The sequence below is a fragment of the Salvelinus alpinus genome, chromosome 24 (assembly GCF_045679555.1).
Source record: "Salvelinus alpinus chromosome 24, SLU_Salpinus.1, whole genome shotgun sequence".
Lineage (NCBI taxonomy): Eukaryota > Metazoa > Chordata > Actinopteri > Salmoniformes > Salmonidae > Salvelinus > Salvelinus alpinus.
Window position 1 is genome coordinate 33894087 of NC_092109.1, and position 15181 is coordinate 33909267.

Sequence of the window (15181 nt, forward strand, 5' to 3'; positions counted from 1 at the left end):
CAGTAATACCTCCACCCACAGCAAACAATCAAAAGTTGTTGCTGAAAAAAGCAGTTCATTGCTATTTTATTTATTTTATTTAACTAGGCACGTCAGTTAAGAACAAATTCTTATTTACAATGATGGACTACTTGTAAAGCCCCCCCAGCCAAACCCTCCCCTATCTCGGGCGACGCTGGGCCAATTGTGCGCCGCTCTATGCTAAACGGAATAAATAGCAGAATTATCAGTATGATGAAGGAATTCCAAGAGGGCCATTACCAAAATCCCTTCGAGCCTTACCGACGCCCATTAAATAAGGTTTTGTACAAATTAGAAGATTATGCCAGGATCAAGCAGAACTTTCACCATTCCTTGTTTTTACCCCTCGAGCCCATTGTTTGTTAATCATCCATAATTAGCTATATTTATGAAACCACAGCCACTCAGAGCTTGTAATGATATTCTCAATAGGTACATTCAACACTAAAATAACGCCCTGATGCAAGAGTGCTTGTTTAAGTCAAAAACAAATGTTAAAATTTTAATCAAATTTAGTGCAAGTTACAGGTCACATCAGAGCTAGTCTTGGAAATCCCAGACCTAGGGCAACAAGTACATTGTGGGAAGCAACCGGTATGTCTAGAGAGATCAGGGCTGAAGAGTGGTTCCATATGGACACCAGAGCTATAGTTATCGTTGGTAGTTGGTAGTGCTGCATGCCATACTGTATATCGAAGAATTCACACATTACTTAGTCTTATGCTTTTCCACTATCCCTCTCAGTGCTGAAGATTCTTATTTGTGATTGTGCTACAGTACCAAAGCGGGATGCCAATTAGTCCGCACCACTCTATTCAAATATATAGTTCTAATGTAGCCATCTGTGAGCCAGTTTTATTAATGGCCTGTGCACCAGTCTGTGGCTGGCTATGTCAGAACCATGGTGATTTGTAGTCTATGTACAGTAGATGTTTAGTATTCTCTTGTGTGAGAGAGCTTTTTCCCTCCTTAACCTCCATGCTCATGGGTCAAATCGGAATGCCCCAAAATAGCTGGATGAGTCCTCTGCGTGCACGGCTGTAGGCGACGACACAGAAACAAAGATCTCATCCCCGGCCCTCAGCTCAAACAGGCCTCCCTGGTAGACAGAGTGGAGGGCATACTCTGTGTCAGGCGACCAGCACTTGGTGCCCACCCCCTTCAGCAACTGAAGGGGCTTGGCGTATGACGTCTTCTTGTAAACACACTGGACCAGCTGGTAGCTGGAGGTGCCCCCATGGTGGTTACCCCCCTCGTGGGTGAGGGAGGGATAGCGGAAGTACACCTGGGCATACAAGTAATAACGTCCGGACCGGGGGATGCGTAGGCGTCCATGAGACAGGGTCATGTTGTGGAGATGGGAGCCGAAACTCTGGTTGCCCCAGGACCGGACCGGGTGGCGGCAGGACTGATGCAGGTCTTTCTGTGGGGCCAGGGATATAGGGCCTATAAGGAGGACAAAGGAAGATATTTCACTACAGACAGTCCATTCAAAGCATTACTACTGTAGATGTAAGATGAGAGATGAGATGAGTCGAAGATGAGTCGGCCTATACAGTGGCTTGCGAAAGTATTCACACCCCTTGGCATTTCTCCTATTTTGTTGCCTTACAACCTGGAACTAAAATAGATTTTTGGGGGGTTTGTATCATTTTAAGGTGGTTTGTATCATTTAATTTACACAACATGCCTACCACTTTGAAGATGCAAAATATTTTATCTTCTGAAACAAACAATAAGACAAAGAAACTGAACACTTGAGCGTACATAACTATTCACCCCCCAAAGTCAATACTTTGTAGAGCCAGCTTTTGCAGCAATTACAGCTGCAAGTCTCTTGGGGTATGTCTCTATAAGCTTGGCACATCTAGCCACTGGGATTTTTTCCCATTCTTCAAGGCAAAACTGATCCAGCTCCTTCAAGTTGGATGGGTTCCGCTGGTGTACAGCGGAGTCATATCACAGATTCTCAATTGGATTTATGTGTGGGCTTTGACTAGCCCATTCCAAGACATTTAAATGTTTCCCCTTAAACCACTCGAATGTTGCTTTAGCAGTATGCTTAGGGTCGTTGTCCTGCTGGAAGGTGAAACAGGTTTCCCTCAAGAATTTCCCTGTAATTAGCCCCATCCATCATTCCTTCAATTCTGACCAGTTTCCCAGTCCCTGCCGATGAAAAACATCCCCACAGCATGATGCTGCCTCCACCATGCTTTACTGTGGGGATGGTGTTATCGGGGTGATGAGAGGTGTTGGGTTTGCGCCAGACAAAGCGTTTTCCTTGATGGCAAAAGAAATCAATTTTAGTCTCATCTGACCAGAGTTGCTTCTTCCATATGTTTGGGGAGTCTCCCACATGCCTTTTGGTGAACACCAAACAGTTTTTTCTTTAAGCAATGGCTTTTTTTCTGGCCACTCTTCTGTAAAGCCCAGCTCTGTGGAGTGTACAACTTAAAGTGGTACTATGGACAGATACTCCAATCTCTGCTGTGGAGCTTTGCAGCTCCTTCAGGGTTATCTTTGTTGCCTCTCTGATTAATGTCCTCCTTGCCTGGTCTGTACATTTTGGTGGGTGGCCCTCTCTTGGCAGGTTTGTTGTGGTACCATATTCTTTCCATTTTTATTTTTTATTTTTACCCCTTTTTCTCCCCAATTTTCGTGGTATCCAATCGCTAGTAATTACTATCTTGTCTCATCGCTACAACTCCCGTACGGGCTCGGGAGAGACGAAGGTCGAAAGCCATGCGTCCTCCGAAGCACAACCCAACCAAGCCGCACTGCTTAACACAGCGCGCCTCCAACCCGGAAGCCAGCCGCACCAATGTGTCGGAGGAAACACCGTGCACCTGGCCCCCTTGGTTAGCGCACACTGCGCCCGGCCCGCCACAGGAGTCGCTGGAGCGCGATGAGACAAGGATATCCCTACCGGCCAAACCCTCCCTAACCCGGACGACGCTAGGCCAATTGTGCGTCGCCCCACGGACCTCCCGGTTGTGGCCGGCTGCGACAGAGCCTGGGCGCGAACCCATTCTTTCCATTTTTTAATAATGAATTTAATGGTGCTCTGTGGGATGTTAAAAGTTTCTGATATTTTTCATAACTTAACTCTGATCTGTACTTCTCCACAACTTTGTCCCTGACCTGTTTGGAGAGCTCCTTGGTCTTCGTGGTGCTGCTTGCTTGGTGGTGCCCCTTGCTTAGTGGTGTTGCAGACTCTGGGGTCTTTCAGAACAGGTATATACATTGAGATGATGTGACAGATCATGTGACACTTAGATTGCACACCGGTGGACTTTATTTAACTAATTATGTGACTTCTGAAGGTAATAGGTTGCTTCCAGATCTTATTTCGGGACTTGATAGCAAAGGGGGTGAATACATATGCACGCACCACTTTTCCAGGGGGTTTTTTCCGTTTTTTTTTTTTAAACAAGTTCTTTTTTTCATTTCACTTCACCAATTTGGACTATTTTGTGTATGTCCATTAAATGAAATCCAAATAAAAATACATTTAAATTACAGGTTGTAATGCAAAGAAAATTGGAAAAACGCCAAGGGGGATGAATACTTTTGCAAGGCACTGTAGGTAATTGGATTCCTTTAACTTTGGCGAAATCTGTGCAGTAGGGAAACAGCATTAAGGTGGATGGATAGGAGAAAGAGAAAGCAGCAAGCAAAAATTCAGTCAAGAAACAAATAAGTATCGCTATTCTGACGTATTTGTTAATGAGGACAACATTACTGCGTTCCTGGATACATGATCAGATATTTCTGGTGATCTGAATATGAAAACAGCGCCCTGTATGTGAAGTCTGAGGTTTATGTGAAATCATGACATAGTTTCAGTGAATTGGTTTCAGAGATGAGCGATGCAACGCCTTTATTTGCTCAGATAGTCTTTGAAGATGTTCAGGTTCGGTTCCAGGCATAAGCGGTCGCTTCGGACCCCCGGACGTTAAAATAAATATTTTAAAGAAATTAGTCAGGGTCTCAACTTACAATTGAGAGTAAGAATAGTATGTAATTTTTTTTTAATTTGGATGTGCATCAGCAGTTTTTCTCTTGTTATGTCAGTCACTGACAGTCACTCAATTGGCCATGTCAGCTAACAACGTTAGACTGGTAGTTAGTCTAGCCAGCTATCTAAACTTGTAGTAATCGGCCAGATACCGACCGGGCCCACATTGATTTTCTAAGTCATTCTCACACATTAATCATATTAACATGGTATAAGTCATTAAAGAATGTGTAGAATTGCAGGAAACTTGCAATAAAATTGCAAGGTTTTCATTCCGATCCATGGCAAAATGTGTAGAATTGCAGAAAACGTACTTAAAACTGCAATATTTTCTCTACGTACCATGGGAAAATGTGTAGATTTGCATGAAATTAACTAAAACTTAAATATTTCACTACACCGTCAAGAGGGGTGCCACCAAAATATTTGCTGTGAGTTGGGGTGCGACCCAATCAAATTGCTTAGGGCCCCCAAAAGGATAGAGCTGGCCCTGTAGATGTTTGATATTAGTAGAGTGTTTTTAAAGCTATACTGTTGAAATTGACTGACATTCTGCAATTTTATCCCAGCATAAAAACATTAGATTACATTAGATTAAACAAAATCAAAACAACTGAATGTCCCACCAAAAGAACAAGCAAGCACAAACATACTAGTCTCCCATACCTTGTAAGCTACTGTCTCGGAGTGTGAGGTGAGCAGAGGGCTTCTGATGCCCTGCAGAACTGACGGGCTTGGTTCTGGGCTGGGCACTGGGCTCTGAAAAGGAGCATAGCAGTGAGAGAACAGTAGCACCAGGAGTGGATATTAGATAGATAAGATATGCTATAATGATGATGATGACTGATGGATGGATGGATGATTACCTGGAACGGCGTGTTTTGAAATAATATTTTCTGTCACCTGAAAGACAAAAACCCTTTTTAAGATGTGGCGTAGAGCTCAATAGTGAACACACAGCATAGGATTAAGTATAGTACAGCCTATGACATGCAGTGCAGCATTCTTCTTGAGCAGTTGCAGCATTCCAATTTCATGCGGAACACAATTCCTTTTTTTACAAGCTCTTTTGACAAAGTCGAGAGGGTACACATTTTATTGGGACCTGGACACATCCCAGTAAATTATCTCACTCCCTATATTTCATGGAAAAACACAAGGAGGAAACAGACCAGATGTGCGACTGCCTCAATTCGTTTTTCAACTGAAATAATGAAAAACAGCTGTGCTCTTTGAAGATGAATCACCATGCACTCTCAAATGCTACTCCCACTCACCCCTTGATCAGGATCTACACTACCGTTCAAAAGTTTGGGGTCACTAAGAAATGTCCTTGTTTTCCATGAAAACATACATGAAATGAGTTGCAAAATGAATAAGAAATATAGTCAAGACGTTGACAAGGTTATAAATAATGATTTTTTATTGAAATAATAAGTGTCCTTCAAACTTTGCTTTCGTCAAAGAAACCTCGATTTGCAGAAATGACAGCCCTGCAGACCTTTGGCATTCTAGTTATCAATTTGTTGAGGTAATCTGAAGAGATTTCACCCCATGCTTCCTGAAGCACCTCCCACAAGTTGGATTGGCTTGATGGGCACTTCTTACGTACCATACGGTCAAGCTGCTCCCACAACAGCTCAATAGGGTTGAGATCCGGTGACCGTGCTGGCCACTCCATTATAGACAGAATACCAGCTGACTGCTTCTTCCCTGAATAGTTCTTGCATAGTTTGGAGCTGTGCTTTGGGTCATTGTCCTGTTGTAGGAGGAAATTGGCTCCAATTAAGGGCCGTCCACAGGGTATAGCATGGCATTGCGAAACGGAGTGATAGCCTTCCTTCTTCAAGATCCCTTTTACCCTGTACAAATCTCCCACATTACCACCACCAAAGCACCCATAGACCATCACATTAGCTCCACCATGCTTGACAGATGGCGTCAAGGACTCCACCAGCATCTTTACATTTTTTCTGCGTCTCATGAATATTCTTCTTCCTGATCCGAACACCTCAAACTTAATTAGTCTGTCCATAACACTTTTTTCCAATCTTACTCTGTCCAGTGTCTGTGTTCTTTTGCCCATCTTAATCTTTTCTTTTTATTGGCCAGTCTGAGCTATGGCTTTTTCTTTGCAACCCTACCTAGAAGGCCAGCATCCCGGAGTCGACCCTTCACTGTTGATGTTGAGACTGGTGTTTTGAGGGTACTATTTAATGAAGCTGCCAGTTGAGGACTTGTGAGGCATCTGTTTCTCAAACTAGACAATCAATTGTACTTGTCCTATTGCTCAGTTCTGCACCGGGGCCTCCCCCTCCTCTTTCTATTCTGGTTAGAGACAGTTTGAGCTGTTCTGTGAAGGGAGTAGTACACAGCATTGTACGAGATCTTCAGTTTCTTGGCAATTTCTCGCATGGAATAGCCTTCATTTCTCAGAACAAGAATAGACTGACGAGTTTCAGAAGAAAGTTATTTTGTTTCTGTCCATTTTGAGCCTGTAATCGAACCCACAAGTGCTGATGCTCCAGATATTCAACTAGTCTAAAGAAGGCCAGTTGTATTGCTTCTTTAATCAGAACATCAGTTTTCAGCTGTGCTAACATAATTGCAAAAGGGTTTTCTAATGATCAATTAGCCTTTTAAAATTATAAAGTTTTATTAGCTAACAGAACGTGCCATGGAACACAGGAGTGATGGTTGCTGATAATGGGCCTCTGTACGCCTATGTAGATATTCCATGAAAAATCTGCCGTTTACAGCTACAATAGTCATTTACAACATTAACAATGTCTCCATCTACTGTATTTCTGATCAATTTGATGTTACTTTAATGGACAATTGTTTTTATTTTCTTTCAAAAACACAGACATTTCTAAGTGACCCCAAACTTTTGAACGGTAGCTTCCTGCCATCCAGGACCTATATAATAGGCGGTGTCAGAGGAAAGCCCAAAAAATTGTCAGAGCCTCCAGTCACCCAAGTTATAGACTGTTTTCTCTGCTACCGCACGGCAAGCGGTGGCAAGCGGTACCAGAGCGCCAAGTCTAGGACCAAAAGGCTCCTCAACAGCTTCTACCCCCAAGCCATAAGACTGCTGAACAATTCATAAAATCGCCACCGGACAATTTACATTGACTGACTCCCCTCCCTTTTGTACACTCCTGCGACTCGCTGTTTGTTTGTTATCTATGCATAGCCAGTCGCCCCCACCTACATGTACAGATTACCTCAACTAGCCTGTACCCCCGCACACTGATTTGGTACCGGTGCCTCCTGTATATAGCCTCATTATTGTTATTCTTATTGTGTTACTTATTATTTTAGTCTACTTGGTAAATCTTTTCTTAACTCTTCTTGAACTGCACTATTGGTTAAGGGCTTGTAAGTAAGCATTTCACGGTAAAGTCTACACTTGTTGTATTCGGCACATGTGTGTCACGTTCTTGACCTGTTTTCCTTTTTCTTGTATTTATTTAGTTGGTCAGGGCGTGAGTTGGGTGGGTTTGTCTATGTGGTATTTTCTATGTTGGGATGTTTGTGTCCGGCCGGGTATGATTCTCAATCAGAGACAGCTGTCAATCGTTGTCCCTGATTGAGAATCATACTTAGGCAGCCTGGGTTTCACTTGTGTTTTGTGAGTGTTTGTCTTCCGTGTAGTCGTTGTGCCACACGGGACTGTTTGTCGGTTTTCTATTTGTTATTTTGTTTCATTATAGTGTTCAGTTCGATGCTAATAAATTATGGACACTAACCACTCCGCGTATTGGTCCGATCCTTCTCGCCTCTCCTCGTCCGAGGAGGAGGAATTAGAAAGCCGTGACAGAAACACCCACCACCAAAGGACCAAGCGGAGTGGAGAAGGGCGGCAACAGCAGCGGGAAAAAAAACAAGACTCCTGGACTTGGGAAGAGATTCTGGACGGCAAAGGACCCTGGGCTCAGCCAGGGGAATATCGCCGTCCCAAGGCGGAGTTGGAGGCAGAGAAGGCAGAGAGGCGCTGGTATGAGGAGGCAGCGCGGCGACGCGGTTGGGAGCCCGAGAGTCAGACCCAAAAATTTCTTGGGGGGGGCCACACGCGGAGTGTGGCAAAGCCGGGTAGGATACCTGAGCCAACTCCCCGTGCTTACCGTGGAGTGAGAGGGCGTCGTACTGGTCAGACACCGTGTTATGCGGTAAAGCGCACGGTGTCCCCAGTACGCGTGCTTAGTCCAGTGCGGGCTATTCCACCTTGCCGCACTGGCCGGGCTAGGTTGGGCATCGAGCCGGGTGTCATGAAGCCGGCCCAACGCATCTGGCCTCCAGTGCGTCTCCTTGGGCCGACGTACATGGCACCAGCCTTACAAGGGGTGTCCCCGGTTCGCCAGCATAGCCCAGTGCGGGTTTTTCCACCTCGCCGCACTGGCAGGGCTTCGGGGATCATTCAACCTGGTAAGGTTGGGCAGGCTCGGTGCTCAAGAGCGCGTGTCCTCCTTCACGGTCCGGTATACCCGGTGCCACCTCCACGTACCAGTCCTCCAGTGGCAGCCCCCCGCACCAGGCTGTCTCTCCGGGTTCTCTCTCCAGCTGCTCCCACCTGTCCAGCGCTGTCAGAGCCTTCCTCCTCTCCAGCGCAGCCTGAGTCTGAACTGCCTGCCTTCCCAGCGCTGTCTGACTGCCTGCCTTCCCAGCACTGTCTGAACTGTCTGCCTGCCCAGCGCTGTCTGAACTGTCTGCCTGCCCAGCGCTGTCTGAACTGTCTGCCTGCCCAGCGCTGTCCGTCTGGCCAGAGCCGTCCAGCCAGGACCAGCCAGAGCCGTCCAGCCAGGACCAGCCAGAGCCGTCCAGCCAGGACCAGCCAGAGCCGTCCAGCCAGGACCAGCCAGAGCCTTCCGCCAGCCAGGATCAGCCAGAGCCTTCCGCCAGCCAGGATCAGCCAGAGCCTTCCGCCAGCCAGGATCAGCCAGAGCCTTCCGCCAGCCAGGATCAGCCAGAGCCTTCCGCCAGACAGGATCAGCCAGAGCCTTCCGCCAGACAGGATCAGCCAGAGCCTTCCGCCAGACAGGACCAGCCAGGATCCGCCAGAGCCGTCCAGCCAGGATCCGCCAGAGCCGTCCAGCCAGGATCCGCCAGAGCCGTCCAGCCAGGATCCGCCAGAGCCAGCCAGCCAGGATCCGCCCCTCAGTCCGGTGCTGCCCCTCAGTCCGGTGCTGCCCCTCAGTCCGGAGCTGCCCTTTGGTATAGTGGGATTGACATGGAGGGTGGCCATTGGGAGGAGGCCACGGAAGCGGGGTTTGACTATGGTGGGGTGGGGACCACGACCAGCGCCAGAGCCGCCACCATGGACAGACGCCCACCCAGACCCTCCCCTAGAGTTTATGCTGGTGCGCCCGGAGTTCGCACCTTAAGGGGGGGGTTATGTCACGTTCCTGAGCTGTTTTCCTTTTTCTTGTATTTATTTAGTTGGTCAGGGCGTGAGTTGGGTGGGTTTGTCTATGTGGTATTTTCTATGTTGGGATGTTTGTGTCCGGCCGGGTATGATTCTCAATCAGAGACAGCTGTCAATCGTTGTCCCTGATTGAGAATCATACTTAGGCAGCCTGGGTTTCACTTGTGTTTTGTGGGTGTTTGTCTTCCGTGTAGTCGTTGTGCCACACGGGACTGTTTGTCGGTTTTCTATTTGTTATTTTGTTTCATTATAGTGTTCAGTTCGATGCTAATAAATTATGGACACTAACCACTCCGCGTATTGGTCCGATCCTTCTCGCCTCTCCTCGTCCGAGGAGGAGGAATTAGAAAGCCGTGACAATGTGACAAATAAAGTTTGATTTGATTCTATTTTTTTTTATGTGTATGACAGAAAAAGACCATAACGGATGATTCTTACAGCTTTACCTAATTAGTGCTGCAAGAATTTGTTCTTAACTGACTTGCCTAGAAAAGTTAAATAAATAAAACCTTTTTTTTTTTTTTTAAGATCACGTGAAATTCATGTGGTTTTTCGTAAGAGTAAACTAGAGAATTGAGTATGATGCAATGTGGACCATTGCTTTGTCTGATATTTGGGTTTAAGCTGAGGTTAGACCTCCATAAACAACCATGCTGATGAGGGTGATGCATCAGAGAGGAAGCTGATGTACTTAAGGTTCTGAAGAATTCCATCACTGGACTAAGCTCTGAGATCAGAAAAGTCAATACAGCATGTTACGAGTAAGGCAAAAGTGAATGCTATAATAACTCTCTCCCTTGTTAAGAATTCCATAACCATGTGTATGTAGTACTTCTACAAACATCGTCGGTATTTCAATAGTTTGTAATGAACAAACGTTCATGTAAAAAACGATGACTGTGTAAATGAGACATTGACAGTTAAGCTCCTGCAGCCCTCCCACTCAAACACATTATGGATGACGGAGTGGGTGCTCCCCTCCTCATCCAAGAATTAGATTGCCCACTGGGCACACACTGGTTGAATCCATGTTTCCTCGTCATTTCAATGGAATTACGCTGAACCAACGTGGAACAGACGTTGAATTGACGTCTGGCCCAGTGGGCGGGCTTTAACGGCAACTCAGATTAATTCAAACCTGTCGTTGAACAAAGACATACATCATGGCGGCATCAAACAGCAGGTGGTACCCACCTTGGTGACATAGGCCCTTATTCCCTGGGCCAGTTTGATGCAGGGCTCCCCAAACAGTTGAACCAGAGACTCCGGTATCTCCTGGTCTTTCTCCAGGGCATTAAGGAGCCCCAGGCAACGTAACTCCTCAGCCACCCCTTGACTCCTCACCTGCACAGCACAACCCACACAGGACAGGGATAAGTAGGTATCTTTGTCTGTATCTGTATTAGAGGACAAGGATGCAACTACTTTGTTTTGGGTTTCCCCCATAAAAATATAGACCTAGTATCGCCATAACATCTGTGATGTAATTCTTTGAAATATTATTGTTCTATTTTCAAAGGATTAACTAACAGGCTTGATGGCACAGACCAGAAAGAGCGTGCTGCTTTTCATAAATACTATATATAAAAAAATATAACTATTTAAATACTATATATACTATATATTATATATATCCTTCCTGTTTGGAAGGACAGGAAGGACAGGTTATATCCTTCCTGTTTGGCCCTGTCCGGGGGTTTCTTCTGATGGGGCCACAGTGTCTCCTGACCCCTCCTGTCTCAGCCTCCAGTATTTATGCTGCAGTAGTTTATGTGTCGGGGGGCTAGGGTCAGTTGGTTATACCTGGAGTACTTCTCCTATCTTATCCAGTGTCCTGTGTGAATTTAAGTATGCTCTCTCTAATCCCCTTGTTCTCTCTTTCTTTCTCTCTCTCGGAGAACCTGAGCCCTAGGACCATACGTCAGGACTACCGGGCATGATGACTCCTTGCTGTCCCCAGTCCGCCTGGCCTTGCTGCTATTCCAGTTTCAACTGTTCTGCCTGCGGTTATGGAACCGCCACCTGTCCCAGACCTGCTGTTTTCAACTCTTAATGATCGGCTATGAAAAGCCAACTGATATTTATTCCTGATTATTATTTGACCATGCTTGTCATTTATGAACATTTTGAAAATCTTGGCTCTCTCTAATTCTCTCCTTCTCTCTTTCTTTCTCTCTCTCGGAGGACCTGAGCCCTAGGACCATACGTCAGGACTACCGGGCATGATGACTCCTTGCTGTCCCCAGTCCGCCTGGCCTTGCTGCTATTCCAGTTTCAACTGTTCTGCCTGCGGTTATGGAACCGCCACCTGTCCCAGACCTGCTGTTTTCAACTCTTAATGATCGGCTATGAAAAGCCAACTGATATTTATTCCTGATTATTATTTGACCATGCTTGTCATTTATGAACATTTTGAAAATCTTGGCTCTCTCTAATTCTCTCCTTCTCTCTTTCTTTCTCTCTCTCGGAGGACCTGAGCCCTAGGACCATACGTCAGGACTACCGGGCATGATGACTCCTTGCTGTCCCCAGTCCACCTGGCCTTGCTGCTATTCCAGTTTCAACTGTTCTGCCTGCGGTTATGGAACCGCCACCTGTCCCAGACCTGCTATTTTCAACTCTTAATGATCGGCTATGAAAAGCCAACTGAAAATTATTCATGATTATTATTTGACCATGCTTGTCACTTATGAATATTTTGAACATCTTGGCATAGTTCTGTTATAATCTCCACCCGGCACAGCCAGCAGAGGACTGGCCACCCCTCATAGCCTGGTTCCTCTCTAGGTTTCTTCCTAGGTTTTGGCCTTTCTAGGGAGTTTTTCCTAGCCACCGTGCTTCTACACCTGCATTGCTTGCTGTTTGGGGTTTTAGGCTGGGTTTCTGTACAGCACTTCGAGATATTAGCTGATGTACGAAGGGCTATATAAAATAAACTTGATTTGATATAAATACTTCCTGACTGATGTCTTGTTGCTTCAATATATCCACATAATTTTCCTTCTCATGACGCCATCTATTTTGTGAAGTGCACCAGTCCCTCCTGCAGCAAAGCACCCCGACATGATGATGCTGCCACCCCCGTGCTTCACGGTATGGGTGGTGTTCTTTCGCTTACAAGTCCCCCCCTTTTTCCTCCAAACATAATGATGGTCATTATGGCCAAACAGTTCTATTTTTGTTTCATCAGACCAGATGACATTTCCCCAAAAAGTACAATCTTTGTCCCCATGTGCAGTTGCAAACCGTAGTCTGGATTTTTTATGGTGGGTTTGGAGCAGTGGCTTCTTCCTTGCTGAGCGGGCCTTTCAGGTTATGTCGATATAGGACTCGTTTTACTGTGGATATAGATACTTTTGTACCCGTTTCCTCCAGCATCTTCACAGGTTCCTTTGCTGTTGTTCTGGGATTGATTTGCACTTTTCGCACCAAAGTACGTTCATCTCTAGGAGACACTACGCGTCACCTTCCTGAGCGGTATGACGGCTGCGTGGTCCCATGGTGTTTATACTTGCGTACTATTGTTTGTACAGATGAACGTGGTGCCTTCAGGCGTTTGGAAATTCCTCCCAAGGATGAACCAGACTTGTGGAGGTCTACTATTTTCTTTTCTGAGGTATTGGCTGATTTCTTTTGATTTTCCTGTGATGTCAAGCAAAGAGGCACTGAGTTTGAAGGTAGGCCTTGAAATACAACCATAGGTACACCTCCAATTGACTCAAATTATGTCAATTAGCCTATCAGAAGCTTCTAAAGCCATGACATAATTTTCTGGAATTTTCCAAGCTGTTTAAAGGCACAGTCAACTTAGTGTATGTAAACTTCTGACCCACTGGAATTGTGATACAGTGAATTATCTGATATAAGTTAAATAATCTGTCTGTAAACAATTTTTGGAGAAATTACCCGTGTCATGCACAAAGTAGATGTCCTAACCGACTTGCCAAAACGATAGTTTGTTAACAAGACATTTGTGGAGTGGTTGAAAAACGAGTTTTAATGACTCCAACCTAAGTGAATGTAAACCCTCCGACTTCAACTGTATTGACGTATGCTGTGCTGTTAGTCACACTGCTGCAGTTGTACTTTTTCCAACACGATAACAACAAATGGCAAACATTCCCAGAAACTTGTTTTTGTTTTTATAAGTAATGTAGTACAAGATCAGTCATGTACATGATTTGATCGCTCTGCTTGGGTGCAAGTGAAACAACACCTTTCCATGCCCCCATTGCCAACACCTCTACAGAACTTTGCTGACTCTAAACTTGGCAGCTTTTGTAACTTTGTACAATACTTAATGCATTGTTAGTCAGGCCTTATGATAAAGTTTGACATAGCATTGAGTTGCAGTGAACTACAAATCCCTTCCCTCTCAACTAGTATTTGCCTGGTGACTAGCAGTTTCATAAACTTTAATTGTTACTTCCAATGTGAGTGTTTTATTTCCTGAGGGATGTGGTTACTTTGGGTTTGTTTCTTCGACCCCAGACTCATATTAGTGACTCACTGGCTCTTTGTTTGTGCTGCTAACAGGCTCTGCCATCATTGTAACAAACAATCCCATGCCAGACTATAGAAAGAGGAGAATTTGACCCATGTAATTAGTACACTGATTAGACCTGACAGCTCCAGACTACATTGATTATTACAGTCATATTAATCTACATCCAATTACAACGTCTTCAGTGTATGCTGATACTTTATGTAGACAGATTCCACTTTTAATCAGCAGATATCATACAATCTAAATGGGAAAGTGTACTGTCTTTATAAGTACGCATTATAGTTCTGATTAGGAGGTCAAGAATAATGTAGCCTACTGTATATGTATTTATTATCTGTAGCTAGAATACTGCTTTTTAGAGTATTTGTAACAGGTTTATATAGGGTAGTTAGTTCATATACTCTTAATTATTAGATACGTGTTATTTTATTGGCAGACTGATTTGCATCACCTCAAGAAGACTATATAGGCAACTACATACTTAGTAAATGTTTTTATGCATGTACTCTGAATGTGTTGGCATAACTTTCCTGACTGGAGAACCAACTGTGAGCTGGAAAAAGAGAGCCTAAACAGAAGTTTTCTGGTTGTCATGCGAACATCAGCTGTTTTGTAAAAGAAAACACCTTACCTGAGCAACTGACATGTTCAAGAAGACGAGGAGTCCAGTTGTCGAAGCTATTTGCAGTACAACCACGACAATAACGATCATTGGGACCCATAACTTTGACTGGACGTCTCGTCGGCTGTTTGATGCGGCCATGATATGTCTTTGTTCAACGTCAGGTCTGAATTGATCTCGAGTTGCCATAACACTGTCAATATTTTCTATGTTGAGTGGGAGGGCTGCAAGGGTGTCATTGTTTTGCCGAACACAAAGGCGCTTTTTTCCCTGAGCGTTTTTATACTAATCTCCCGTGGAAGATTCTGTATCCTAAAGCCTGCTACAAGTAAAGTACTCGGTTTTCTAATTTGAACAGTCAACCTCACTATTTTAGTTGGCTCTAATGCTATATATTTGGATCTGCTTTTTGCAAATACGTAGGCTAAGTTTGACATGGTTGGTTTATTGATGCTTGATTTGTGTTAATCTAAAATGTAGCCTGTTTTTGTGATCCTACGTGTTCAGTAGGTTATTGATATTGAGCTTTATTTGTAACACTTAAAGGCTCACATTCCCTCAGATAGAGTGAGAAGAAGACATTTTGTC

The 15181-nt window shown here is 44.8% G+C and overlaps 1 protein-coding gene across 2 annotated transcripts; it reads right to left on the minus strand.

Annotated features, from left to right (window-relative positions):
* Window positions 1–493: 493 nt before the first annotated feature.
* On the minus strand, window positions 494–14953 carry LOC139552689 (tumor necrosis factor ligand superfamily member 10-like). 2 transcript variants are annotated; one of them, XM_071364673.1, is made up of 5 exons: window positions 14603–14953; window positions 10659–10808; window positions 4906–4942; window positions 4706–4798; window positions 494–1467 (listed from the first exon to the last, which is right to left on the minus strand). In XM_071364673.1, exons 1-5 carry the CDS (start codon window positions 14780–14782, stop codon window positions 1004–1006), a joined length of 924 nt encoding a protein of 307 aa, XP_071220774.1. In that variant the 5' UTR covers window positions 14783–14953; the 3' UTR covers window positions 494–1003. The 2 variants fall into 2 exon arrangements, with proteins under 2 accessions (XP_071220774.1, XP_071220773.1); XM_071364672.1 differs by lacking the exon at window positions 10659–10808 and having other exon boundaries at window positions 14603–14841.
* Window positions 14954–15181: the final 228 nt, after the last annotated feature.